Raw genomic sequence first — 25461 nt, 5'->3', positions numbered from 1 at the left:
CAGCTCGACCTGGTGAGAAAGATGGACATCCCCCAGCTCACAAAGGCGAAGTTCTTCATCAAGGGACGGGGCAGTCGCAAATTTGATGGGACGCAAGTTGGGATTCTTGGGCAATCAAAACCAAGGTTTAGTTGCAGAGAAGCAGAAGAAGTTCTTGTGGTTGGCATTGATCAAGTCTCCGTGACGAGTTTGTCTTAGACTAAAGGCATGGCGCACTACGGGAGCAAGGTTGTTTTTTCAAGAATTGGAAAACTTGGATAGGCAGAAATTCTCCTTTTGAGACATCAAGTCGTGCAGTGGCAGGTGACTCAATACAGCCCAACGAACAGGGGGCTGACGACGAGACAATCATGGCCTCTCTCAATATTGGAAAGACTAGGATAAGCAAAGATCCTAATACTAAAATATCAGGCAGTGCAGTAGCAAGAGACCCAACACAGCTTAACAAACAGGGCCCCGACGACAGACCCATCACCGACTTCAAGATTCGGAGGACTATGATAGGTAAAGATCCTAGTATTGAAATAGCGCAGCGACAGGAGTCTCAATGCAGCCTAACGAACAGGGAGCCGATGATGGTACCATCACCTACTCCCAAGAAGACCATTTACTTAAGATTTGGAAGAATAAGATAGGCAAAAATCCTAGTATTGAAATATCAGGAAGTACAGGCAATGGAAACTCGATACAGCCTAACGAACAGGAACCATTGCCGACTTTATAAAAAGTCGAAAACTAGACTAGGCAAAGAACCTAAAACAATGACATCAGGCAGTGCAGTGACAGGAAAGTCAATGCAGTCTAAAGAACAGGGAGCAGACGATGAGATCATCACCTACTCCCAAGATACCCATTTACTGGAGGACCAATGATTGATTGCCTTAATCAGGAGCCATGGACGACCCGGAACAAAGTGTCTGGACTGAACCATATCAACTACCAATTATTCTGCCTTTCGACTCTCCGACACGTCGGAGCTGCAACGGCTGGTGAGGAAAGCAAAACAGACAGGAAACGAGGTACTAATAGGGTGCTATGCGAACTCTCACCACATTTCGTGGGGCAGTACCACCACAAATGAGAACCTGGCAGGGTTCTCGAATATTAACTACCTAATAACACCGCTACCTTTGTTAATAAGATTAGGTAGGAGGGAAAAATTCGGAAGACTACTCAGAAAAAAAACTTGGGCAAGATAATTAAGATTGTTCAAGCATAGAGACATTAACGAAAATATCAACATGATTACGACTGCACTGAGGTCCTTCGAATATAGTTGTCCTCTCCGGGAAAGGAAATCAGCTGAAGATAAACCCTGGATGACCGGGAGATTCCCAATATTGGGAAAAAGTCCGCAGAATTTTTTACAGAGCACGTCGTAAAAAAGCGGAAGTTTATTGGGTTATTATTACACATGGTTCAAGGAATACGATAAGTATACTCGAGCGGCAAAACATGTCTCCCGAAAGCTTCTACAAACAGGTCGATAGCATTAATGACGCCGCCAAGACAAAAAAGTTTCTCTCAAAAACCCATGTCCAAACTGAAGCTTTAGTAGACGACATGGGAGTGGGCGCAGAGACAACGGAGGACATGCTAAGGTTTTCCCTGAAAACCCATTTTGCACAGAAAACGACGGAACTCACGGAGACACCGGAATCTTGGAATAGTGATATTGATCGAAGGTTTATAATTACGGAATTCATGGTAGGAGGCCGACTATCTGTCGCCTCATCTGGCCAATATTTTCACAGCGTGACTTGGACAAGGCCGGCAAGGCAAGTTATGCGACACCAAAGGCCTACAGACCTATAAGCCTTTCCTTTCTACTCAAAACCATGGAACGTATTGTGGACACCAAGATAAAGAGCAGGATATCCAGCCAACTGCTCAAATACAAACAGCATCCCTGTGTCAAGGAAAGTTCGGTGGAGACTGCCCTGCACGAGGGTGTGCATAAAATAGAAGAATCCTTCGATGCTAAAACGTACACACTGGCGGTATGCATTGAAATTGAGGGGTCTTTTAACAAAATGCGGACCGACGTACTAATCTAATCCTTAGACCAGTACCGGTTGGACCAGGTCCTTAGAAACTGGATAAACCATATGCTAAGGAACATGTGGATAAATTGCGTGTCCCATGGCCACAGGGGGGCATTTTATCGCCACTCCTATGGGTGACCACCATAAGTGACCTATTAGGAATGCTGACTGAGGGGAGACTTGATTTGATGTTATAATATTTGTAAGGGGTAAGAATCCGAACCAGCTATGCAGAAGTGTCGAAAGGGTCTTGCCTATGGCATATGATTGGGCTAGACCCAGAGGACTTAATGTTAACACAGAGAAGACTGAAATATGCCTGTTCACGAGGAACACGATGGTGGGCCAATTTAACGCACTACGTTTCCTCAACGAAACGATTTCGATATCTGTCAAGGTCAAATACTTAGGTTTGATCTTGGACAGGAAACTGATTTGGAAGTGTCGCATTCAGGAGCATACTGAGAAGGCTCACAGATGTTGGGCACTATATTGACGGGCCGTAGGCTCGAAATGGGGCCTGCATCCGAGGATAGTCCACTGGCTCTACAGGAGCGTGATTAGTCCTGTACTTATTTTCGCATCAGTAGTGGACTGCTATGGAGAAAAGTGCAACATAAGAACCATACAATAGGTTCAGAGAACATGTTGTCTTGGCATAGGCAGAGCGATGAGGACCACGCCCACAAGGGCACAGGAGACTATTCTGGATATCCGACCCATTGACAGATAGATTATGTGTGAGGCAGCCACTGCGTCTATGAGACTTATAGCGATGGGAGAATGAATTGAGGATGGGAGCAATTCATACCATAGCGGTATAATCGTGGCGACGATAGGAAACCTGTAAGGAAGGGAAGAGGTTTCCGATCGGATACCTGAGATGAACCTTGAAGTCGAGTGGGAAGCACTGCTGCCATCGGCATACCCTCGGCTTGACGGAACAATAGTATTGCCATCTGGAGGATCATGTTAACGCTATGACGTATGTTAGAGGATAGAATGGACCTGGGGTCTACACTGAGAACCTAGGTATTGATGTCTGCTTTAGACTGCCTGACCATTATACGGTCCTACAGGCGGAGAACGTCTTTACGGATAGTAAAATTGCCATAACAGAAATAACAACCAGGACAGTAAGGTCACGAACAGTCTTGCAATGTAAGAAGGAGATTAACGTCTTCTCTGAGGATGGCACAATCCGCATCGTTTTGGTGCCGGGCCATAATAAAGTACGGGTGAAAGAAAGGGCAGACGATTTGGGGTTGAAGGACAGAGGACTGCCGTCAATAAGCTTGGTTAACCCGAAGCTTTTCGGGTCGACGCAGTCCGAGTTAAGAGTGTGGGCGACGAATGCGCATCCAACATTGTGGAACAGTGAAACGGTCGGTAGAACGGCGATAATCCTATGGTCAATCCAGATAGTGAGAATACGAGGCTATTACTGAAAAAAAGTAAAAAGGAAGTCAGTATAGCTATTGGTATCATAACGGGACACATAGGACTACGATTAGACTTATTTTAAATCGGTGCGGCAATTGATAGCATTTGTAGTGCATGCGAGGAAGATGATGCGACGTTGGAGCATTTCCTTTGTCATTGCCCGGCTTTCGCGTATATAAGATATCGCCACTTAGATGGGGACACAATACCAGGCATGAACCAACTTAGGGGGGTGCCATGAATAACAATAAAGGATTTTATAAGTAGAACGAAATTCCTTACACATAGATTTCCATTTTCGAGACTACTTTTTAGTTTTTAGAGCCGGTTACTGGTTTAGTTGTATGTCTATAGTGGAATAGGGCAGATTAATAACAGCACCCCCTTTTCAACCTAACCTAATGTTGATGTAGGTCGTTGGGGGTCGTTGCAAATGGGCCATATCGGTTCAGATTTGGTTATAGCCCCCACATAAACCGATCTCGGGTCTTGACTTTTGGAGCCTCTAGAAGGCGTAATTCTTATCCGATTTGACTGAAATATGGCATGGAGTGTTTTGTTTCAACATCTAACTACTGTGTCCAGTAGTACCCAAATCGGTCTGTAACCTGATATAGCTTTCATAGGAGCCAATTTCCCATTTGGACTTTTCGATCCTCTAAAAAGGCACAATTTTCAACCGAGTATGGTCCAAATCGGCCCATAACCTGAAATAGCTCCCATATAAACCGATCGCCCGCTTTGTCTTCTTGAGTCTTGTCTCAAATTAAGCGTAGTATCGGTTCATAATGTGATATGTCTCCTATATATTTGAAAGTCATTCAACTTACGTGTCAAATGGGATCCATGGGCAGGCGGGTATATAGGATTCGGCCGGCTTAACTAAACGCTCTTTTGCTTGTTTCAAATTGGGTTGCGAACTTTCCTTATCACAATTTTTAAAAACGCCTCGCATGAAACGCAAGACCCTAAATCACTGATAGCTACAAATTGTTTTCAAATGATTGGTTTGGAGAAACCCACGAATCTGGGATATAATTTGGACAATATAAAACGATCCAGCCTTTTCTGGGCTAGTGGGTAATTTCATAAATTTGGTTAAAAAGCGCCGAGACGAGTCCCTAGGTTAAAACTTCTGCTTTTAGTTATAGGTTTTTTTCTCCTCTATATTTTAATATGTTTGATAGGATGAATAATATAAATGTTGCATATAGTTTGCATGTATCTCTCCGTAAGTTTGATATAACATAATTTGTATTGTGATATATTAAAGTTTGATCTACAGTTGATACATAATCGCACTACGCCGCTTATCGTTGTAAAAATCATACATGATTATAGGACATGGCTTCAGAGAAGACACCTCATGTCCTCTGTCCGACAATATAGTGAGACAGTGTTCCTCATGTCCTTCTAACTTTTCAAAATAAAATATCACCTTTGTTGCTGCATTCTGAATATCGATGCGACTGATGTGTTCTTCCTCGCGTAATTTCTCAATACTTTGAGCATTTGCAGTAAAACCAGAGGGGAATTGAATCTCTAGTATGACCATGTTGGTTAGTTTTTCGTCCTCCGTCAAAGGTTGGTAGGTATAGCAAACTTCTAGCGACATTAACGACGCTGAATCCAATTTGGCTGTTGGTATTATGGTGAAATATTCATAGACTACAGTTTCAGTAACAACATCCTCAGTTGGGAGCATTTGCGGCATTATGGCGGAATGTTTATTTGCTGTAGCTTGCGTGGTGGTAACTTCCGTTGCTGGCATTGGCAAAGTGGGAGTTGTAGGACTCTGAACAATGGACGTTCTCGTAGTGGAGGCCGAGTTTAATGTTTTGGGTAAATTGGATACAAAGTACTGGTAAGCAAATTGGAGGTATACCCGACCGATCCCCATAACTTCCACTTGCACCGAACGTGTATTGCGAGGTAGCTGGAAATGCAAGAAACGATTTAATAAACAACAGTTCAATGAATTTATTATAAACAAGTAAAAAAATATTTAACATTTCAATGAATTTATTATAAACAAGTAAAAATATGAATCTTTTGCACGCACCCACCATCAAGCATTCTGCCAAAAATTTATACAAAGTAACTTAGTCATAGAGGCCCTAGAAGGACAATCAGGAGATCGGTTTATATGGGAGCTGTTGCAGGTTATATGCCTTTTTCGGCAATACTTACCATGGGTGTTGGAATTAAAAACAAAACATTACGTGCAAAATTTCACGAACAAATTCCATACGCATCTAGAAACTCATAAAGGAGACGTAGTGCAAAATTTTTGGAAAATCGCTTGATAAATGCGTGAAAATCGGACGAGAGCTATTTCTGAAACGATTTCTATGAAATATACAAGAAATCTTTTTAAATTTTGGTTAACAAATAACTGCTTAACTGCAGTATTTATCCAAATCGGACAAACATATTTAGGGGGCTATATCCAAATCTGAAGTAATTGTTCCAAGTAGAGACGTGCGCGTGAGTGATTTTTAATTCAAACTCACGCACGCTGGCTAGAAAAAAATTGTACTCATGCACGACTCACGAGGCACTCAAGACTCACGAGAAAATCACGACTCATGACTCACAAGGCACTTCGAGAAATTCAGGACTCACGAAACATTCACTACTCACGAGGCACTCACGAAACACTCACGACTCACGAGACAATCACGACTCACGACTCCATGCGTCTCAAATCATACAGCATTTGAACGTACGTATACGCTGCGCCTTCTTTTACTTTATATGGAACAAAATTATCCTTGTAATATTTATTTTCGACAATTAAAGAGCTTTTAGTGAAATACCATGTTACGAAATACCATGTTATCGCTTGACAAACAGTTAAACAATATAAGTGCCTTTATCTGAATCCCACACGATCTTTATTGGTCTACGAATTTAAGTTTGGATGTAAGGTGTACTCCATTCTTAAAATACTTTATTGCAGCCCGCTACCCTCATGATATGGTGATCCCCCAGGCACTTGGCCCTGAAAAAATATCAGCATCGTGCTCTTCTTTCAAAAACCATTTATTTAAACCCCATATTGCCATTAGCTTAAGAGGAGTTTACAGGATGAGGCGTCCCCCAAACACATGGCCCAAAATAGGTTATCAAATTCGTTTTCTAATCTTAAATACCACATATTGGCATGGTCGAAAAATTTTTACCCTTTGGGGTTTGTTTTGGGAAAGGGGTGATACCCTAAATAAATGGTCCTAAATTTGGATATCAAATTCGAATTCTACTCCCAAATACCATTATTTGAGCGGCATTTTGCGAAGGTCACTAAAAAATTGCTGCTTGTGGGGTATTTTGGGAAGGGGGTTGACCCCGCAGAAAATTGGTCCCGAAAGTGGGTATCAATTCTGGCTCTATCCCCCAATACCTTTCGTTTCCACATTGACATGGTCGGTAAATATGGCCGATTTAGGGGTGTTTTGGGGATTGGGGTGGTCCCCCACACACTTAGCCCGGAAAATATATCAGCAACGTGCTCTATTCTCATATATCTATATATTATTTATTTGAACCCCATATTGCCATTGTCCTCAAAATTGGTTATCAAATTCGTTTTGAAATCTCATTTACACTCCTTATTGCAAAAGTCAGCAAATATGTCCGGTTTGGGGTATTGGCCCTAAAAACTATAAATATTTAGTTCCACTCTCTTTAAAACCCAAATTGTCTTGGTGAGCAAATACGTCCTAGACAGTTGGTCCCTAATGTTGATACGTGTTCTACTCCCAAATACCTTTAATTTGAACCCCATATTTCCATAGTCGGCAAAAATGAGCGGCTTGGGGGGTGTTTTGGGGGATGGGTGGCCACTCAGTGAGTTGGCCTTGAAAACAGATATCGGATTCGTGTTCTACTCTAAAAAAACTCGTATTTGAGCCTCATATAGCAAAAGTCAGCAAATACTTACTATTTGGGTGGTGTTGTGGGGGTGGGGTGGCCTCATAGACACTTTTCCCAAATATTGATATCAGATTCGTGCTTTACCCCCAAAGACCTTTCATTTGAGCCCCATATGGCTATGGTCGCAAATTTTTACCCTTTGGGGGATGTTTTTGGTGAGAGGCGGCCCCCAAACACTTGGTCCCATATTTGGATATCAGCTTCTAATTCTACCCTCAAATACCTTTTGTTTAAGCCCCATATTGCCATGGTCAGTAAATAACTACTGTTTGGGGGGGTGTTTTAGGGAAGGGGTCCATCCCCCCAGAAACGTGGTCCCCCATTTGGATATCAGTCGGTAAATATGTCCGATTTAGGGGTGTTTTGGGGGTTTGGGTGGTCCCCCTAGCACTTGGTTCGACAAATGGATATCAGATACGTTTTTTTATCCTAAATATCTTTCATTTGAGTCCCATATTGTCGTAATTGGTCTATATCTATGTTTGGTAGGTTTTAGGGTGGGGCGGCCCCCTTAGGCACCCCATCCGAAATTTGGATACCAAATTTTTATTTTTAGGGTACTATATGAGATCATACAAAATTTGGCTTAAATCGCATCACCCATATCCGAGATCTGGCGTTCCTGAAAATTATTTTTTTAGATATCAAAAAATGTAGTACCCTATTTTCACTACGGGATCATTATGCACCATCTGTGAAAATTTCAAGAAAATCGGTTCAGCCGTTTCTGAGTCTATAAGGAACACACAAACATACAAACAAATCTACAATAAAACACAAATTGATTTCTACAATATATATAAAATCAGTAAGACATACCTCCTCTTTCTGCAAAATAAGCTCGTTTGCTGTGTCTACTCCCAATATATTCTCTTTTAGGTGGCTGCCTTCATCGGATGAGGCAATATAATGGACCTTCAGCAAGGTGTTCAGGTCCTGTCCCAATATTCGCGCATATTTAGTTAATGCCTGCAATCCAATAACAGTGTCATGTGTGGACCCATATCCTCCGTGGTTGTTCCGTTGTTTCATCAACCAATTGAATATGGGCATATATGAGGCACCTGATGTTTCAGGCAGGGCTAACAGAATATATGCAGTGATCTCAACATCATTGGCACTCTCTTCGTTCTTGTTATTGCTTGTCCACCATTTGAGGCCATTTTCTTCTTTGGCCATTGGATTTATTTTCTCGAGAATATTCTGGGCTTGACTTCTATTTCCAGCCTTTTCATATACATTGGCCATTATTGCGAGTGAGTAAATGTCGTGAACTTCGTTTATGTTGTTGTTAAGAAACAGCATTCCCTTTTGTATGACATCCTTGAATTTACGAGCATATTTCTAAAAATGTCAAAATAAGGTAAGTAAGCACTGGTTATCATTGTTGATCAAATAAAGTCAATGACATATTTGTTTTGTTTGCCTTTTATGGCTGCTCATTGATTTTAGGTAATGTTAATTATCTCCCAAAGGGAAGAGATTCGAGCTGTTTGATGGGTTTTCATTGATAAGAGAAAATAAATTGTCATACACATAGGAGGATCGGACGCAGACAACACACTCTTTTAGCGCATATTTCGGAGCTTGATAAGCACCCCTCATCAGCCCTATAGTGTTCTCTGGGGCTGCCGACTGCTTGATTGCTTCATTCAATCAGATGTTTTCTTCCTTGTTATGGGGAATTTTTATTCAGTAAATAAATCTCTAGTTGTATAAGAATCATAGGTTAGATTGAACAAGTAAAAGCGTGCTATGTTCGGCCGGGCCGAATATTGGGAACCCATCACCATGGATCCTGCTAAAAATGTATACGAACTAAATTTAGTTGAAGGGCATAATTTTATTCTAGGTACCAAACTTCTGTCAACCCAGAAAAAAATTAAAGCTTCTAGGAACCGAGAGACCAGTTTATATGGGAGCTATATCAAATTATAGATCGATTTCACTTGGCACAGTTGTTGGAAGTCATAACAGAACACTATGTGCCAAATTGTAGCTAAATCAGACAAAAATTGCGGCTTCCAGGGGCTCAAGAAATCAAATCGGGAGATCGGTTTATATGGGAGCTATATCCAAATCTGAATCGATATGGCCCATTTGCAATCTCCATTGACCTACATCAATAGTAAATATCTTTGCAAAATTTCAAGCGGCTAGCTATACGCTTTCGACCGCTATCGTGATTTTGACAGACGGACGGACGCACATGGCTGTATCGACTCAGAATGTCAAGACGATCCAGAATATATTTACTTTATGGGGTCCCAGATCAATATTTCGAGGTGTTACAAACGAAATGACTATATAAGTATACCTCCATCCAGTAGTGGTGGGTATAAAAAGTGTGTTAATCTGTACCATGACACTATGGACATACAACTTAGACAGTAATCGGCTTGCTGTGCGGTCTAAATACTAAAAAGTTACCTCGAAAATGAAAATTTAGGACAGAATCCCACGCCCTTAAGTTAATTGTCTGATATTGTGTCCCAACCTTAGTGCCGGTGTCTGTCTGCAGTGGCACGATAGCCGGGCAATGGCATAGACAATCCTCTAACGTCTCATCATTTTCCTCACATGCCCTAAACATGAGCCCTATGAATAGTCCTGTATGTTCCATTAGGATACCGTAGGCTATACTGAACTCCTTCTTACTTCCTTACAATCTTCTCACGATCCGGATCTTCCCAAAGGATGTTCGTCGTCCTAGCGACTGTTTCACTGTTCCATAGTGTTGCATGTGCGTTCGTCGCCCAACCCTTTAACGCTGACTGCGTCGCTACGAAAGGCTTCGGGTTAACCAAGTTTGTTGACTGCAGTCCTCTGGTCCTCGCAGCGAAATTCTTTGCTCTTTTATTTTCCCTTCTTCTATTATGACCCGGCACCCAAACAATGCGGAGCGTACCATTATTAGAGAAGTCGTTAAACTCGTTCTTATACTCCAAGACTGTTCGTGAACTTGCCTTCCAGGTTGTTATTGCCCTGATGACCAGTTTACTGTCTGCTAAAATGTTTACACTTGACGTCTTCGACTTAATACCACAACAACTCATGCATTCCGTGATCGGCAGGATATCCGTCTGCAAGACAGTATTATGGTCAGGCAGTTGGATACAGATCTCATTCCCTGTTTTCTCAATGTAGACCCTTAGACGCAGTGGCTACCTCACACTTAATCTGTTTGTCCATGGATGGGATATCTAGAATAGTCTGCCTTTTACTAAAACAACTGTGAAAATCCCTTTATTTTCGTTTTTCATCACTTGAATGTTGTTTATTAATGCACGATCGGGTAATTCTTTCAAAAAATTAAAATCTTTTCTATCATTTTATTTTATTTTAGTTTAGCAAGTAGACTGTTGCTATCAGCAGGCTTTTTTCTATGAGTGCGGTGCTCTTGTGGGCGTGGTCCTCATAGCTCCGTCTATGCCAATAAAACATGTTCTCTAAATCTGTTGCATTATCCTTACGTTGTATGCACACCATCAAATTACTGACCCGTAAGTAAGTATTGGTCTAATCACGCTCCCGTTGAGTCAGTGGATAATCCTCGGACTCCATCCGCATAGTGTCAAATACCTGTGAGCCTTCTCGCTACGCTTCCAATTCAGTTTCCAGATATTGGAATCGTTGTATTGAGGAACATGCCTTGTGAACAAGCAGATGTCATTCATTCATTGTGACCCCCAGGCGTATGCCATCTCCAAGACCCATTTGGCCTTTCTGCATAGTGGATTCGCATCTTTATTACTTATAAGCATTATAGCATCGTCTGCGTAGCAGACGGATTTAAGTCCCTTCTTAGCCAGCCGCCATTACAGGTTATTTATGGCGGTCACCCATAGGAGTAGAGATAAAGGATTGTCAGTCCGCACATTGTTAAGAGGCCTCTCGATGTCTATGCATGTATTTGCCAATGTATACGTCTTGGCATCGAAGTATTCTTCTATTTTATGCACAACGTTGTACAGGGCAGTCTCCACAAACCTTACCTTGACATAAGTAGGCTGTTTTATTGGTCCTGAATGACGAATGCATTGCATATCGCATCGGATGTGGCCTTTGGTGTCGCATAACTCGTCTTGCCGGAATTGGGTATATATATCACCCCTGCCTCCTTCCAAGATGTCGGGGTATATGCAATTCCTGGTAACACTGTTTAGTAACGCCGGTAATATCCCATCAGGTTCGGGTGACTTAAATGGCTTGAAGCTCCTCAAGGTTTCCTTTACCATAAATTCTGTAATGATAAGCTTTCGATCAACCGCATTATTCCAAGATTCCGGTGTCTCCATGATTTCCGCCGTATCCTGTGGAAAATGGTTTTTTTTTCAAAAGCCTCAATATGTCCTCCGTTGTCTCTGCACTCACTCACATGTCGTCTTCTAACTAGGGATCCCAAATCGACTTTTTAGTTTAAACAAGTAAAAAGGTCGGGCCGAACTTTGAATACCCACCACCTCGGGTATGTATGTATATGAATACCTTCGTCACAATCCGTTGAAAATTGGATAACTTAAGCACCCAAATTCGGCACGGACATTGAGTGGTCTAATATATGTCACTATTCAATTTTATAGAACAAAATATGGGTCTTTTGGCAGACATACCCAATTAAAAACCGATCTGAACAATATTAAGGACGGATATCGTGATGTTCAGAAAAACTCACTGTTTCAAATTTCAGCGAAATCGGGTAATAAATAAGCTTTTATGGGCTTCAGTCCCCTTATCGGCAGATCGGTCTATAAGGCAGCTGCATCTAAATATAGTCCGATCAGAACCATATTTAGGTCGGATGTTGGGAGGTCTTAACCTACTCACTGTTTAAAATTTCAGCGAAATCGGTTAAAAAATAAAGCTTTTATGGGCTTCAGTCCCCTTATTGGCAGATCGGTCTATAAGGCAGCTGCATCTAAATATAGTCCGATCAGAACCATATTTAATTTCATTATTCTGTTTGTAATCCTCGAAATATTCGTCAAGACCCCATAAAGCATATATTCTGGATCGTCATGACTTTTAAATTAATCTAGCCATGTCCGTCCGTCCGTCTGTCTGTCGAAAGCACGCTAACTTTCGAAGGAGTAAAGCTAGCCACTTTTTTTTGCGCACTATCAAATACTACTACTACTATATACTACTTCAATATATAAGGACGATAAACTAAATATAAGAACTTGTCTGTGAATGTCAACCTGGGCCATGGTGGCCAGCATTTTAACTCGCCAAAGATTTGAAAAATATATTTAGCTCTCCAATAAGTGTGATGAATAGTGTAATTTAAATAAAAGTCCTTGATTTCGAAAAACTAAATACAAGGTGGAAGTGTTAAAATAGTCTTCCAAATATGGAAACTCTTCCAAAAAATTTAAATCTTTTTTCTTATACATACATTAATGTGAGCTTATATTTAGTTTCTATTTGTGTTCTTGTTTTAGTTTCTTACCATTTCTTCCATGAATGTCAGCATTACAAAGGCCGTAAACCCATATTGATTTTGGTGGGCTGGCTTGAAGAGATGTCCACGATGTGGAAAACTGCCATCATCCAATTGCTGGGTAGACAAATATCTGAGACCTTCTTCCACAATTTTCGCCTCTATGGCAGAGTACTGCATACCCTTCATAAAGAATCGAATGACATAGGCTGTTAGCCAATTGCTTTCTGTCGATCGATCGGGACCAAATACGCTGAAGGCGCCATTTGAGTGGCGATAACTCAGTTGTTGTTGATACCCAATATCAATGAAAATTTTGCCTTTATTCACCAACTTATCTTGAGTGACGAATTTGTCAATCGATTTCAAATAATCCAAAATTAAAATATTCGGAACAAGGTTAACCATGTTTTGTTCACCACATCCGGTTGGCATCTGCACCAAATCATCGAGGTTCTCCAAAGTGGTACCCATAATGTCGCCGCTAACAGATAAAACCAAATATTCCGAATCACTAACAATGTCCGCCGGTATATTAGTCCGAAATGTCAAATTCTTGGCATCACCATCTCTTAACGTCAAAAGCTCTTCTTGGTTGCTATTGTGAGCAATGCCTTCTGGGTCTACTCGGAGCTTGTGTAGTACTGCATCTGCTGTAATAGAGTTTTTGGCTTCAACACGAATTTCTATATTGCCCACCTTCTTCGGTGATAATCTGAATGCAACGCTCTTTCCATTATTAGCTGGGACAGTGATATTCCGCGTATCATGTTTCTTGACAATGGGCTGATTTTCATCATCCATGAGTTGGAAATTTTCGCTGTTATTTTCCATCGTGATTTCGGTTGGATGACTCTGTTGCAAATAATTGAATATTGTAACCGGAATAGTTACGATTTCTCCTCGCTTCACCGAATAAGGTAGGTTAACACTTATGAAAAAGGGTTGAAAAGCTTCAATGTCTAGGGTGTTGTCCATTATTCCGAAGCCGGTTTCATCGTTGACTGAGAATGCCCTTACTATCCAAGTTGTTATGGTATCTGGCACTTGTAAAGTGAGCGGTGTATTCGAATCGATACTGCAAATACAAACAAGTAAAGAATGCTTAGTTCAGCCGGGCCAGATCATAAATCACGCGTCGGTCACCCGATTCGTGAGCGAGATCCAAACCCAATCAAATGAATCGGGTGACCGCGATTAAATAAAAATTATGGCTGCGTCAGCGTGAGTGAGCGGAATCATACTTTTCGCGACATCGAGGGATATATATGCGATCTCACATAACCCTTGCAGTTGGAACGCTTAGCCAGTATCTCGCCCCCGGAAAATGAAAGGGATTACTCTGAGAAACGGAAGTATGGGAAGAACGGACTCTCCTAACGTTGACGTTGACCCATGATCTGCGGATCTACACCTGGAATGTTCCCACTCTTTATAGAGAAGGTGCAGTGTACGCACTTGCGGATGTATTGGAGAAGTACAAGGCAGATATTACCGCCTTACAGAAAGTGCAATGTACTGGTAATCTCGTCACAAAAATAACAAACGATGACGAACTATACCATAGCTGCCATAACAAGAGACATTCTTTAGCTTTACTCCAGTGGACGAGAGGCTATCCGCAATCAGCATAAAAGTCAAATTATTCAACAACAGTTTTATTTGTGCCCATGCTACGACGGAAGACAAGGACGAGCAGACCAAGAATATTTTCTACGAGCGCCGAGAGAGATAATACAATTGCTGCCGTGCTCGTTATATTAAAATAGTTCTGAGTGTATTTAATTCGAAGATAGGAGAGGAAAATATATTTGGTCTAAAATTAGCTTCTATCAGATAACGCCCGATGATGGGTTGATGCTAATGGACCGATATGGCCCATTTACAATCCCATCTGACCAACACTAACTAGAAGTATTTGTTCAAAAGTTAGCCGCTTTTACTTCCTAGATCGACTTTTAATGTCACGACAATCAAGAATATATATGCTGTATGGGGTCTGAGACGAATATTTCGAGGAGTTACAAACAGAATAACGATATGAAAAGATTATGGAAAGTATACATCCAGTGGTGTTTATAAACATCCACTGCGACACACATTTACATTTGGGGCTATACCAATTTCGTTATTCTAACCCCATGAAGTATATATATTTTTGATCGCCTGGACATTTTAAGTCGATCTAGCCATTTTCGACTGTCTGCCTCTCGATAGCATGCTAACTTTCGAAAGAGTAAAGCTAGACGCTTGAAATTTTACACAGATACTTCTTATTAGTGTAGGTAGGTTGGTATTGTTCATATAAACCAATATTCTGCCTTCACTTTTAGAGCCTCTAGAGGGCGCAATTCTTATCCGATTTGTCTGAAATTTTGAATATTTCGTTGAGAAATGACTTCCAACAACTGTGATAAGTATGGTCTAAATCAGTGCATAACCTGATATAGCTACCATATAAAACGCTCTTCGGATGAGACTTTTTGAGCTTCTAGAGGAGGAAATTTTTGTCCTTTTTGGGTTGAAATTTTGCAAAGGCCGTTTTGCCTGCCATCAGTTGTGCCAAGTATGATCTCAATCTGTTGAGTGTGGTATTTTTCTATGACTTCTAGCAGTCTTGACATGTACAGTCCTTATCGTTCAATAACTTGAGGTAGCATGTATATATTTTGAAAAAGTCTTTCAAAAGACTTGACAAATGCGATCCATGGTAGAGGGTATATAAGATTCGGCACGGCCCCTTCATAATTAAGCACCAGTTGTTTTCAGCAAACAACAGACTTTTCAGCAGTAAGCCTGCTGCTCTGAAATTGGAGAACTACTGCTGTAATAGCAGAACTACTACTGAAATGGCAAAAAAATTAACTACTAATTTTCAGCAGGCAGTGTTTGCTATTTTCAGCAAACTTTTTTTATGAGTGCACGAATTGTATGAGCTGTATCACGACGTTAGCGTAGTTAAACGTATCAAAATACAACGGTTGCGTTGGCCAGTTCATGTTGTCAGAATGAATAATGAATCTCCAGCGGATAAGTGTTGTGGAGGCGATGACGATGGTTCACGCAAACCGGGACCGCCAAAAGCCCAATGGAGAGATCAAGTGATGAGAGACACCTCGAAACTTGGTGCCAGAGATTTAAGAAGAAGCGCAGAAGATTAAGGAGTTTGGAACGCTATTCTAAGTTCGGCTAATGGGACAAATGTTAAAGTAAAAGTACCTGTTAATAGTAATAAATACATATATTTCAAACATGGTTGATATGGGTATTGAATGTCATAAAAGAACTTCGTGTGCGAAATTTTAATCATATTGGCTAGGTACGCGTCTCTTTAGTTGCTCAAGGAATCAAACCGGAAGATGGGACAATATAAAAGCGACGCGTAAATATTAAATATTCGTTTACATATATACGTACATGTCTAAATCCTTGAATATCCATGTCTCTGGGAATATTGAACGGACGGGTGCAGAGTTATTGGAAGGCGATCGATCGGTGAGGGATTCTGAAAGAGTGCAATTTCCAAATAATAATATTAAGAGAAGGAATTACCAATAATCGGAAAAAATACACTTCCGGATAAATTATTTTGTTTCTAAACACAATAAGCTAGGCTTCACTCTCTGGCAAGCTATTGGTATGTAGAGGCTTCCGCCAAGGTCAATACCAATACAATCTTTTCTTCGCATGTTTAAGATTATTCTAGACCATCAGTTTTTTATAGGAAAAGCCTCAGTCCTTCGAAGAGTGGGTATAATATTTGATATTTCCTCTCAGTTTTATCGAGAGGCTGGTTTTCATTCAATTGGTTTGGGACATAGTAGCTGGGTAGGTTACACCCCAGTTTCTAGTACGACAACGGCATATAGCTTCATTGATGATTTCATCATGAAGAGAAAACAAGTAAGAGCGTGCTAAGTTCGGCCGAGCCGAATCTTATATATACTCCACCATGGATCGCATTTGTCGAGTTCTATGCGCAGTATCTCTTTTTAGGCAAACAAAGAATATTAAATAAGAATATGCTATTGTGTAATATTTCAGTTAATTCGGATAAGAATTGCGCCTTGTAAGGGCTCAAGAGGCAAAATCGGGAGATAGGTTTATATAGGAGCTGTATCAAGCTATTGATCAATTGCGCCCCTCTAGAGGCTCAAGAAGTCAAGATCCCAGATCGCTTTATATGGCAGCTATATCAAGTTATGTATCGATTTGCGCTATACATTGCACAGTTATTGGAAGTCATAACAAAACACCTCATGACAAATTTCAGCCAAATCGGATGAAAATTGCGCGGCCTATTGCCTCAAGAAGTCAAGATCCAAGATCGGTTTATATGACAGATATGCCAAATTATGAACCGATTTGAATCATACTTAGCATAGTTATTGGGAAAGATACCCAAACACTACGTGGAAAATTTCAGTCAAATCGGACAAAAATTGCTCAAGAAATCAAGACCCATTAGCCGGTTTATATGGCAGCTATATCGAAACATGGACCACTTTGAACCATACTAAGCGCAGTTGTTGAAAGTGATACCAAAATACAACGTGCAAAATTTCAGTCAAATCGGACGAGAATTGCGCCCTCTAGAGGCTCAAGAAGTCAAGACCCAAGATCGGTTTATATGACAGCTATATCAAAACATGACCCGATTTGGCCCATTTACAATCCCAACCGACCTACACTAATAAAAGGTATTTGTGCAAAATTTCAAGCGGTTAGCTTAACTCCTTCGAAAGTTTGCGTGCTTTCGACAGACAGACGGACGGACTTTGTAATTTGTGTTTTGGAATCACTTCCAATAACTGTGCTAAGTATGATTTAAATCGGTTCATAACATGTTATAGTTGCCATATAAACCGATCTGGGGTCTTGACTTCTTGAGCCAATAGAGCGCGCTATTCTACACAGGGAGCAATTCCTACACGATTTGGCTGAAATACTGCATGACGTGTTTTGTTATGACTTCCAACAACAGTAATAAGAATGGTTCAAATCGGCTCATAACCTGATATAGCTGCTATATAAACTGATATGGGGTCTTGACTTCTTGAGCCACTAGAGGGCGTAATTATTATCCGATTTAGATGAAGTTTTGCATGAGGTGTTTTATTATAACTTTCAACAACTGTGCCAAATATGGTTCAAATCGGTCCATAACCTGATATAGCTGCCTTATAAACCGAAATGGGATCTTGACTTCCTGAGCATCTAAAGTGTGCAATTATTATCCAATTTGGCTGAAATTTTGTACAACGGCTTCTCTCATGACCTTTAACATACGTGTCGAATATGGCAGGAATCGGTTTATAGCCTAATACAGCTCCCCTATAAACCGATCTCCCTATTTTACTCCTTCAGCCCCTAAAGTGGGCAATTCTTACTAGATTTGGCTGAAATCTAAAACAATGACTTCTACTATGGTTTACAATATTCAGTTCATTTATGGTCCGGAATGAACTATAACTTGATATTGTTCTAATAACATAGCAATTCTTTCCTTTTATCCTTTGTTTGCCTAAAAAGTGATACCGCGGCTTTTATTTGTTGACATTTATCTAAAATCTCTGGATGTCTAGTGGGTGGGAAAAACATTAGTCGTAAGTCGATTCTATTCATATACAAACGGTTCGGGTGAAATAAGAATTTTCTCTGTAATGCATTGTTCGGTCCGCTGGCCAGTCAACAAGTTCCTAGAAATTCTAGTATTTCTGATAAACATCCTTACATCAGTAATAAAAGACGAATATCAGATGAACACACACCATGAAAGAGAGAACCGATAGAACAGCGCCAGACAACCCACGTTACGATGATTTTCAATAGAGTGGGATACCCTACTGTCTCCAATTAACGCCATCGATCTCCTCTGTACACGGTCCAGTAGCTCCAGGGATGATTTGAAGCTCCAGCCCATACATGTGAGTAGTACTCCAGTTTCGGCCTTATGAAAGTGCTACAGTATGAAGTGGTATGAATGCTTCTTTCGACACTTCGAAGACGTGTTTAGCCCAACGGTCATCACTTTGCATCAAGATATTTGATTGCTCAACATCTATGCCGTTGATAGACAGAGATGATCGTAATGTGTCACCAAATCATTTGCATTACAACACACAGCACTGAGTCTTCCGTACATTAAAACTACTCGATTAATTCGATGCCAGTCAGAAATGGCCATCAACTTCTGGCAAAGTGTATTGTCCATAATCCGCCTCTTGTACTTAATCTCTCGAAGACTCGGCCATTGGTCGAATGAGTACAAATGACAGAGATTACCATCATCCGCAAAGAAGTAGATCGGATTCGTTGTCTGACTCAACAGGTCGTTGATGAAATAAGAAAAAGAGAAGGAGAAAGGACAGAGCCCTGGGGTACATTTGCGGCCAATTTCTACGAAACTCGTACTTTTGGTCACTAAGAAGGCCATTCGACTCTAAATATCTCATAATATGGTGAAAAACCATGCTCTCCATAACATTGGAGGAAGTGGAACTCATCAATTGGCCGGTAATCGCAGCGTTGTTCGCCTCACCCTTCATGGGTATTGGCTGAACGATCGCATATTTTCAACGCACAGGGAAGACTCCCACACGGTAAGCAAGGTTAAAAAGGTTGTGTATTGGACAAGCAAGCTTCGAACAACACTTGCGCAAGACAAGTGTTAATATGCAATCCGGGCCCGGAGATTTATTAAGATCGATATTCTCAAGAGCCCCTTCAACTCCACGAGTTTGAAAATATATCATTTTCGATTAACTGGAGTGGTTCATTGCTTTCCGGCAGGGAAGAGTTCCCAAAAAAAAATATATCAGCACGCAGGTTAGCCTTATCGACGTGTGAACGTTTGATCATCCTTAACAAGAGTTTGGATATATAAAACGCTACTCCTTACCCCTTTACAAACGACCAAAAGCTCTTACTTCCTCGTGTAGAAGCAAGATCCTTAGTACGTAGGCGCTGTTCGTAAAGAAAGTTTTTGCGCCCAAGCACTTGGGTACGCGAAGATCTTGCCTGTTTGTGCAGCAATTCAGTATTGTCAGCATTTCGTCTCGAATTTTGGTAATTTCGACATAGTTTTCGACGTCTCTTAAAATTTCCGCAAAAACTTTTCAACCTTAGCTTGCCCTTTTTAGCTATATAGTGAATTAAAAGTCCAAATTCATTATAGGCCATCATTTGGCCCCTTCTTTGACACTCAAGTACATAGTTTGACTTATTTTGTTAATTTTTGGTTTCTTTTTTTGCTTAAACTATAATTTTGTGAATGTTCACAACTAACTTTTAATCAAAAAAAAAAAAAAAAACAAAACGGTAAGGAAAGGCAAAAGTCGGGCGGTGCCGACTATATATTACCCTACACCACTTAGTGCATATGGTACTTTTTATATGCAGAACTTATCTCGAAATCTAGTCAGACTTTAATTTGGATATCAATTGAAATAGCAATTTAGAACCTTGTAAGATTTTCTTACCATAGGACAAAAGATTTGGATTTCCACATCTTTAAAACGCCATATCGGATAAAAGATTATATGGAGTTATATCGAAACCTGTGCCAATTTGAATGGCACATACTGGGGCGTCAAATAGAGATTGACGTCCCAGTATGTGTCATTAAAATGTGACCAAAATTGTGGCTTTTACTGCCATAAAAGTCCATATCGGATGAAGTATACACATTGGAGCTATATTTAAATTAGGACTGATTTTAATGAAATTTTGCGCACGTATTGGAACGTCAATTTAAACGTCTCATGTAAAATCGGGCGAAAATTCTGATGAAAGATATATATGTGAGCTATATCTAAATCTGATCCGATTTTTATTAAATTTTGCATATACATTGAAACTTCACAAAAACGACTCCACACCAAATTTGGTAAAGGTCGGACCAAAATTGTGGCTTCTACAGCTTTAATAGTTCAAATCGGATGAAAGATATATATGGGAGCTATATCTAAATCTTAAGCGATGTTGATGAAATTTTCCAGATATATTAAGATCGATAACAAAACAGTCCGTGCCAAATTGTGTGCAGATCGGATGAAAATTGTAGCTACTAAGGCCATTTAAGTACAAATCGGGTGATACATATATATGGGAGCTATATCTAAATCTGGACCGATTTTTATGAAATTTTGCACACATATGTTGACCTTAAATAAAATATCCAATGCTAAATTTTGTGAAGATCGGTCGAAAATTGTGGCTTCTACAGCCTTAAAAAGCCATATCGGATGAAAGATATATATGGGAGCTATATCTAAATCTGAACCGATCAATAGCGTTTGTCCTCGGGCCAAAAAAGTGGCATATGCAAAATTTCGTGATTTTCGGACAACAATTACGACCTGCAGTTTGATTACAAGAATACATGGACTCACAGACGGACAAACAGACATGGCTAAATCGAATCCGAAAGTCATTCGGTATACTTATCAATAGTATACCGAATACTTATACCCTGCACCACCACTGTGGTGTGTGGGTATAAAAATTATAGGACGTTGTATTCAAAAGACACAAATATTCTATTTGAATTTATGACTTTGTTTTGTTTTGTTGTATTGTTCTTAATTATATAAAAGGGAACCGATTTTTTCATGCTAAAATCTTATACGAGGTATAGTCGGATATAGTATTATATCCGACTCGGTTCCACTAACTACAATAATCAAAGCAAATGCAGATACACATAGAAATGTCAAATAATTCAGATTTCTATGTATTTAACTAAAAACATTTGAGAATGTTAAATTCAATAAAAGCAAGTAAAAGCGTGCTAAACTCGGCCGGGCCGAATCTTATATATCCTCCACCATGGATCGCATGGTTCGGGGTTCTTTTCCCGGTATCTCTCTTTAGGCAAGCATATGATAAAAGGAAATAATTGCTACTAAAATGGGCTTATAATATCAACTTATTGTCCGATTCGGACCATAATCGAACTGTAGGTTGGAGACCATAGTAGAAGTCGTTGTGTAAAATTTCAGCCAATTCGTCCAAAATTGCGCCCTTAAAGGACTCAAGAAGTAAAATAGGGAGATCGGTTTATAAAGAAGCTGTATCAGGTTATAGACCGATTCAAACCATAATTGACACGTAGGTTGAAGTTCATGAGAGAAGTCGTTGTACTAAATTTCAACCAAATCGGATAATAATTGCGACCTCTAGATGCTCAAGAAGTCAAGATCCCAGATCGGATTATATGACAGCTATATCAAGTTATGGAGCAATAACTGTGCCATATTTGGCACAGTTGTTGGAAGTCATAAAAAACACCTCATCCAAAATTTCAGCCAAATCGGATACGAATTGCGCTCTGTAGTGGATCAAGAAGTCAAGATTCATGATCGGTTTATATGGCAGCTATATCAGGTTATGGACCGATTTGAACCGTACTTAGCACAGTTGCTGAAAGTCATAACAAAACACCTTGTGCAAAATTTCAGCCAAATCGGATTAGAATTGCGCTCTATAGTGGCTGCAGAAGTCAAGACCCAAGATCGATTTATATGTCAGCTATATCAGGTTATGGACCGATTTGAACCAAACCTAATACAGTTGTTGGAAGTCATAACAAAACACCTCAGGCAAAATTTCAGCCAAGTCGGATACGAATAGCGCCCTCTAGCGACTTAAGAAGTCAAGATCCAAGATCGGTTTATGGGGCAGCTATATCAACACATGGACCGATATGGTCCATTTTCAATCCCAACCGACCTTTACATAAAAGAAGTATTTGTGCAAAATTTCAAGCGGCTAGCTGTACCCCTTCGAAAGTTAACGTGCTTTCGACAGACGGACGGACATGGCTAGATCGACTTAAAATGACATGACGATCAAGAATATATATACTTTATGGGCTCTCAGGGGAATGTGATCTGTGGATCTAAAAAGATGGGTCAGTCTGTCTCCTCTACTTTGGAATATAGCCATTAACAACATATTATTGTCACTGGAAGAAAAAGGCGTAAAAGTGGTCGCGTATGCTGATGACATGGAAATTGCGGTTAGGCGAAAGTTTCCCAGCACTCTAAGAGATATACTTCAGGAAGCTCTACGTGCAACAGCAAAGTGGGCTACCGAAAGTGGTATGGGTATAAATCTGTGCAAGACAGAAGTTATTCTTTTCAGCAGGAGATACAAGTTGCCTACAGTGAAACCTGCCTCCTTGGGTGGAGAGAATGTTCCATTTACAGAATGCGTAAAATACTTGGGTGTTTTGCTGGACAGGAAATTGAACTTCAAATCCAACATTCTGGAAAGGGCAAGAAAGGCCACTCTTGCCCCATACACCTGCAAGAGAGCCATTGGAAAAAGTTGGGGATTTAGACCGCGCATCATGCATTGGGTGTATATTGCGTTTGTCAGACCTATAATGCTATATGGTGTTGTGGTCTGGTGGATGGCGCTTCAAAAGTTTACCTACTGCTCAAAACTTAACCGGATCCAAAGGATGACTTGTTCGTGCATCACAGCCGCACTGCGGACGACACCATCTGATGCACTGAATTTAATGCTACATCTTATGGACATTGTTGCTACCCAAATTGCTGCGACCACTGCCGTGAGGTAAAGGGAGCTTTCTCATTGTTCATGTGGCGGCTATGGACATTGTGTTATCCTTGATACAATATCCGATGTTCCAGGCAGTGTGGTTTACACCCTACCTGAGCCGCTTTTTGATCAAAATTACTTTGCCACCATTCCTGATAGAACCGACTGGAACTGCGATATCCCTGGTAACAGAAGTTACATAGACTTCTATACGGATAGTTCCAAACTTAACGAACAGTTGGGCTTTGATGTGTACTCGGAAGATCGGAAGATTGTGTATCAGGCAGAGATACTTGCTATTAAGGAATGGCTTAGATATAATGTCACTCCGACGATTGGCATAAAAATCTTCTCAGACAGCTACGCAGCCATTAAATCCCTGGAGAACTTTTTTCTGAACAAAAAAAAAAAAACCGCCCTCGACTGTCGCAGATCTCTCAATAGCTGGAGTTGGCCGAACAGTTCAAAATTCACGTGTTCTGGGTACCGGGCCACAGAGATATCCCAGGGAATTGTAAAGCGGATGAGCTTGCGAGACTAGGAACTACCTTACACAATCCAGCGATACTGGAATCTGTTGGTATGCCTCTAGCGACATGTAAGCTAAGTTTTCAGGACCAGGCCCGAAGGACAACGAATGAAAAATGGACTTCCCAACATCCGACCTAAATATGGTTATGATCGGACTATATTTCAATATAGCTGCCATATAGACCGATCTGTCGATAAGGGAACTGACGTCCATAAAAGCATTATTTATTACCGATTTCGCTGAAATTTGAAACAGTGAGTTTTTCTGATCCTCACGATATCCGACCTCAATATGGTTCAGGTCGGTTTTTAATTGGATATATCTGCCAAAAAGACCAATATTTTGTTCTACAAAATTGAATAGTGACATATATATTAGACCACTCAATGTCCGTGCCGAATGCTTAAGTTATCCAATTTTCACCGGATTGTGACGAAATGGAGTTTACATATGTACCCGAGGTGGTGGGTATCCAAAGTTCGGCCCGGCCGAACTTAATGCCTTTTTACTTGTTTTTATACCCTCCACCATAGCATGGGGGTATACTAATGTCGACATTCTCTTTGTAACACCTCGAAATATGCGTCTGAGACCCCATAAAGTATATATATTCTTGATCGTCATGTCATTTTAAGTCGATCTAGCCATATCCGTCCGTCTGTCTGTCGAAAGCACGCTAACTTTCAAAGTAGTAAAGCTAGCCGCTTGAAATTTTGCACAAATACTTTTATTAGTGTAGGTTGGTTGGTATTGCAAATGGGCCAAATCGGTTCATGTTTTGATATAGCTGCCATATAAACCGATCTTGGGTTTTGACTTCTTGAGAGGGCGCAATTCTCATCCGATTTAACGGAAATTTTGCACGTGGTATTTTGGTATCACTTCCAACAACTGCGCTTAGTATGGTTCAAATCGGTCCCTGTTTTGATATAGCCGCCATATAAACCGATCTTGGGTCTTGATTCCTTGAGCCTCTAGAGGGCACAATTCTTGTCCGATTTAAAATTTTGCATGTAGTGTTTTGGTAGCACTTTCAATAACTGTGCTAAGTATGATTCAAATCGGTTCATAATTTGGTATAGCTGTCATGTAAACCGATCTTGGATCTTGACTTCTTGAGGCAATAGGACGCACAATTTTCATCCGATTTGGCTGAAATTTTGCATGAGGTGTTCTGTTATGATTTCCAAAAATTGAGTATGGCGCAAATCGGTACATGAACTGATATAGCTGCCATATAAACCAATCGGGGATCTTGACTTCTTGAGCCTCTAGAGGGCGAAATTCTCATCCGATTTGGCAAACTTTTTTTTTCTCTCATGATCTTCAACATACGTGTCTAATATGGTCTGAATCGATCAATAGCTTGATACAGCTCCCATATAATCATGTCTCCCGATTTTGCTTCTTGAGCCCCTACGAGGCGCAATATTTGTTTGCCTAAAAAGAGATACCGCGCATAGAACTCGACAAATGCGAGCCATGGTGGAGGG

The 25461-nt window shown here is 40.5% G+C and overlaps 1 protein-coding gene across 2 annotated transcripts in view; it reads right to left on the bottom strand.

Annotated features, from left to right (window-relative positions):
- Window positions 1-4627: 4627 nt before the first annotated feature.
- The window catches only part of LOC106087769 (thioester-containing protein 1 allele R1), a 115925-nt gene continuing 95091 nt past the window's right edge, over window positions 4628-25461 (bottom strand). For both annotated transcript variants that reach the window (XM_059364269.1, XM_013252922.2), the window contains exons 6-9: window positions 16285-16372; window positions 12877-13945; window positions 8244-8768; window positions 4628-5424 (exon numbers count right to left, since the gene is read on the bottom strand). In XM_059364269.1, coding sequence (XP_059220252.1) covers window positions 4768-5424; window positions 8244-8768; window positions 12877-13945; window positions 16285-16372 — 2339 coding nt within the window. In that variant the 3' untranslated portion in view covers window positions 4628-4767. The remainder of the gene's footprint in view (window positions 5425-8243; window positions 8769-12876; window positions 13946-16284; window positions 16373-25461) is intronic.

This window comes from Stomoxys calcitrans, chromosome 3, assembly GCF_963082655.1.
Source record: "Stomoxys calcitrans chromosome 3, idStoCalc2.1, whole genome shotgun sequence".
Classification (NCBI taxonomy): domain Eukaryota; kingdom Metazoa; phylum Arthropoda; class Insecta; order Diptera; family Muscidae; genus Stomoxys; species Stomoxys calcitrans.
This window is presented reverse-complemented; position numbering and strand designations above follow the sequence as displayed.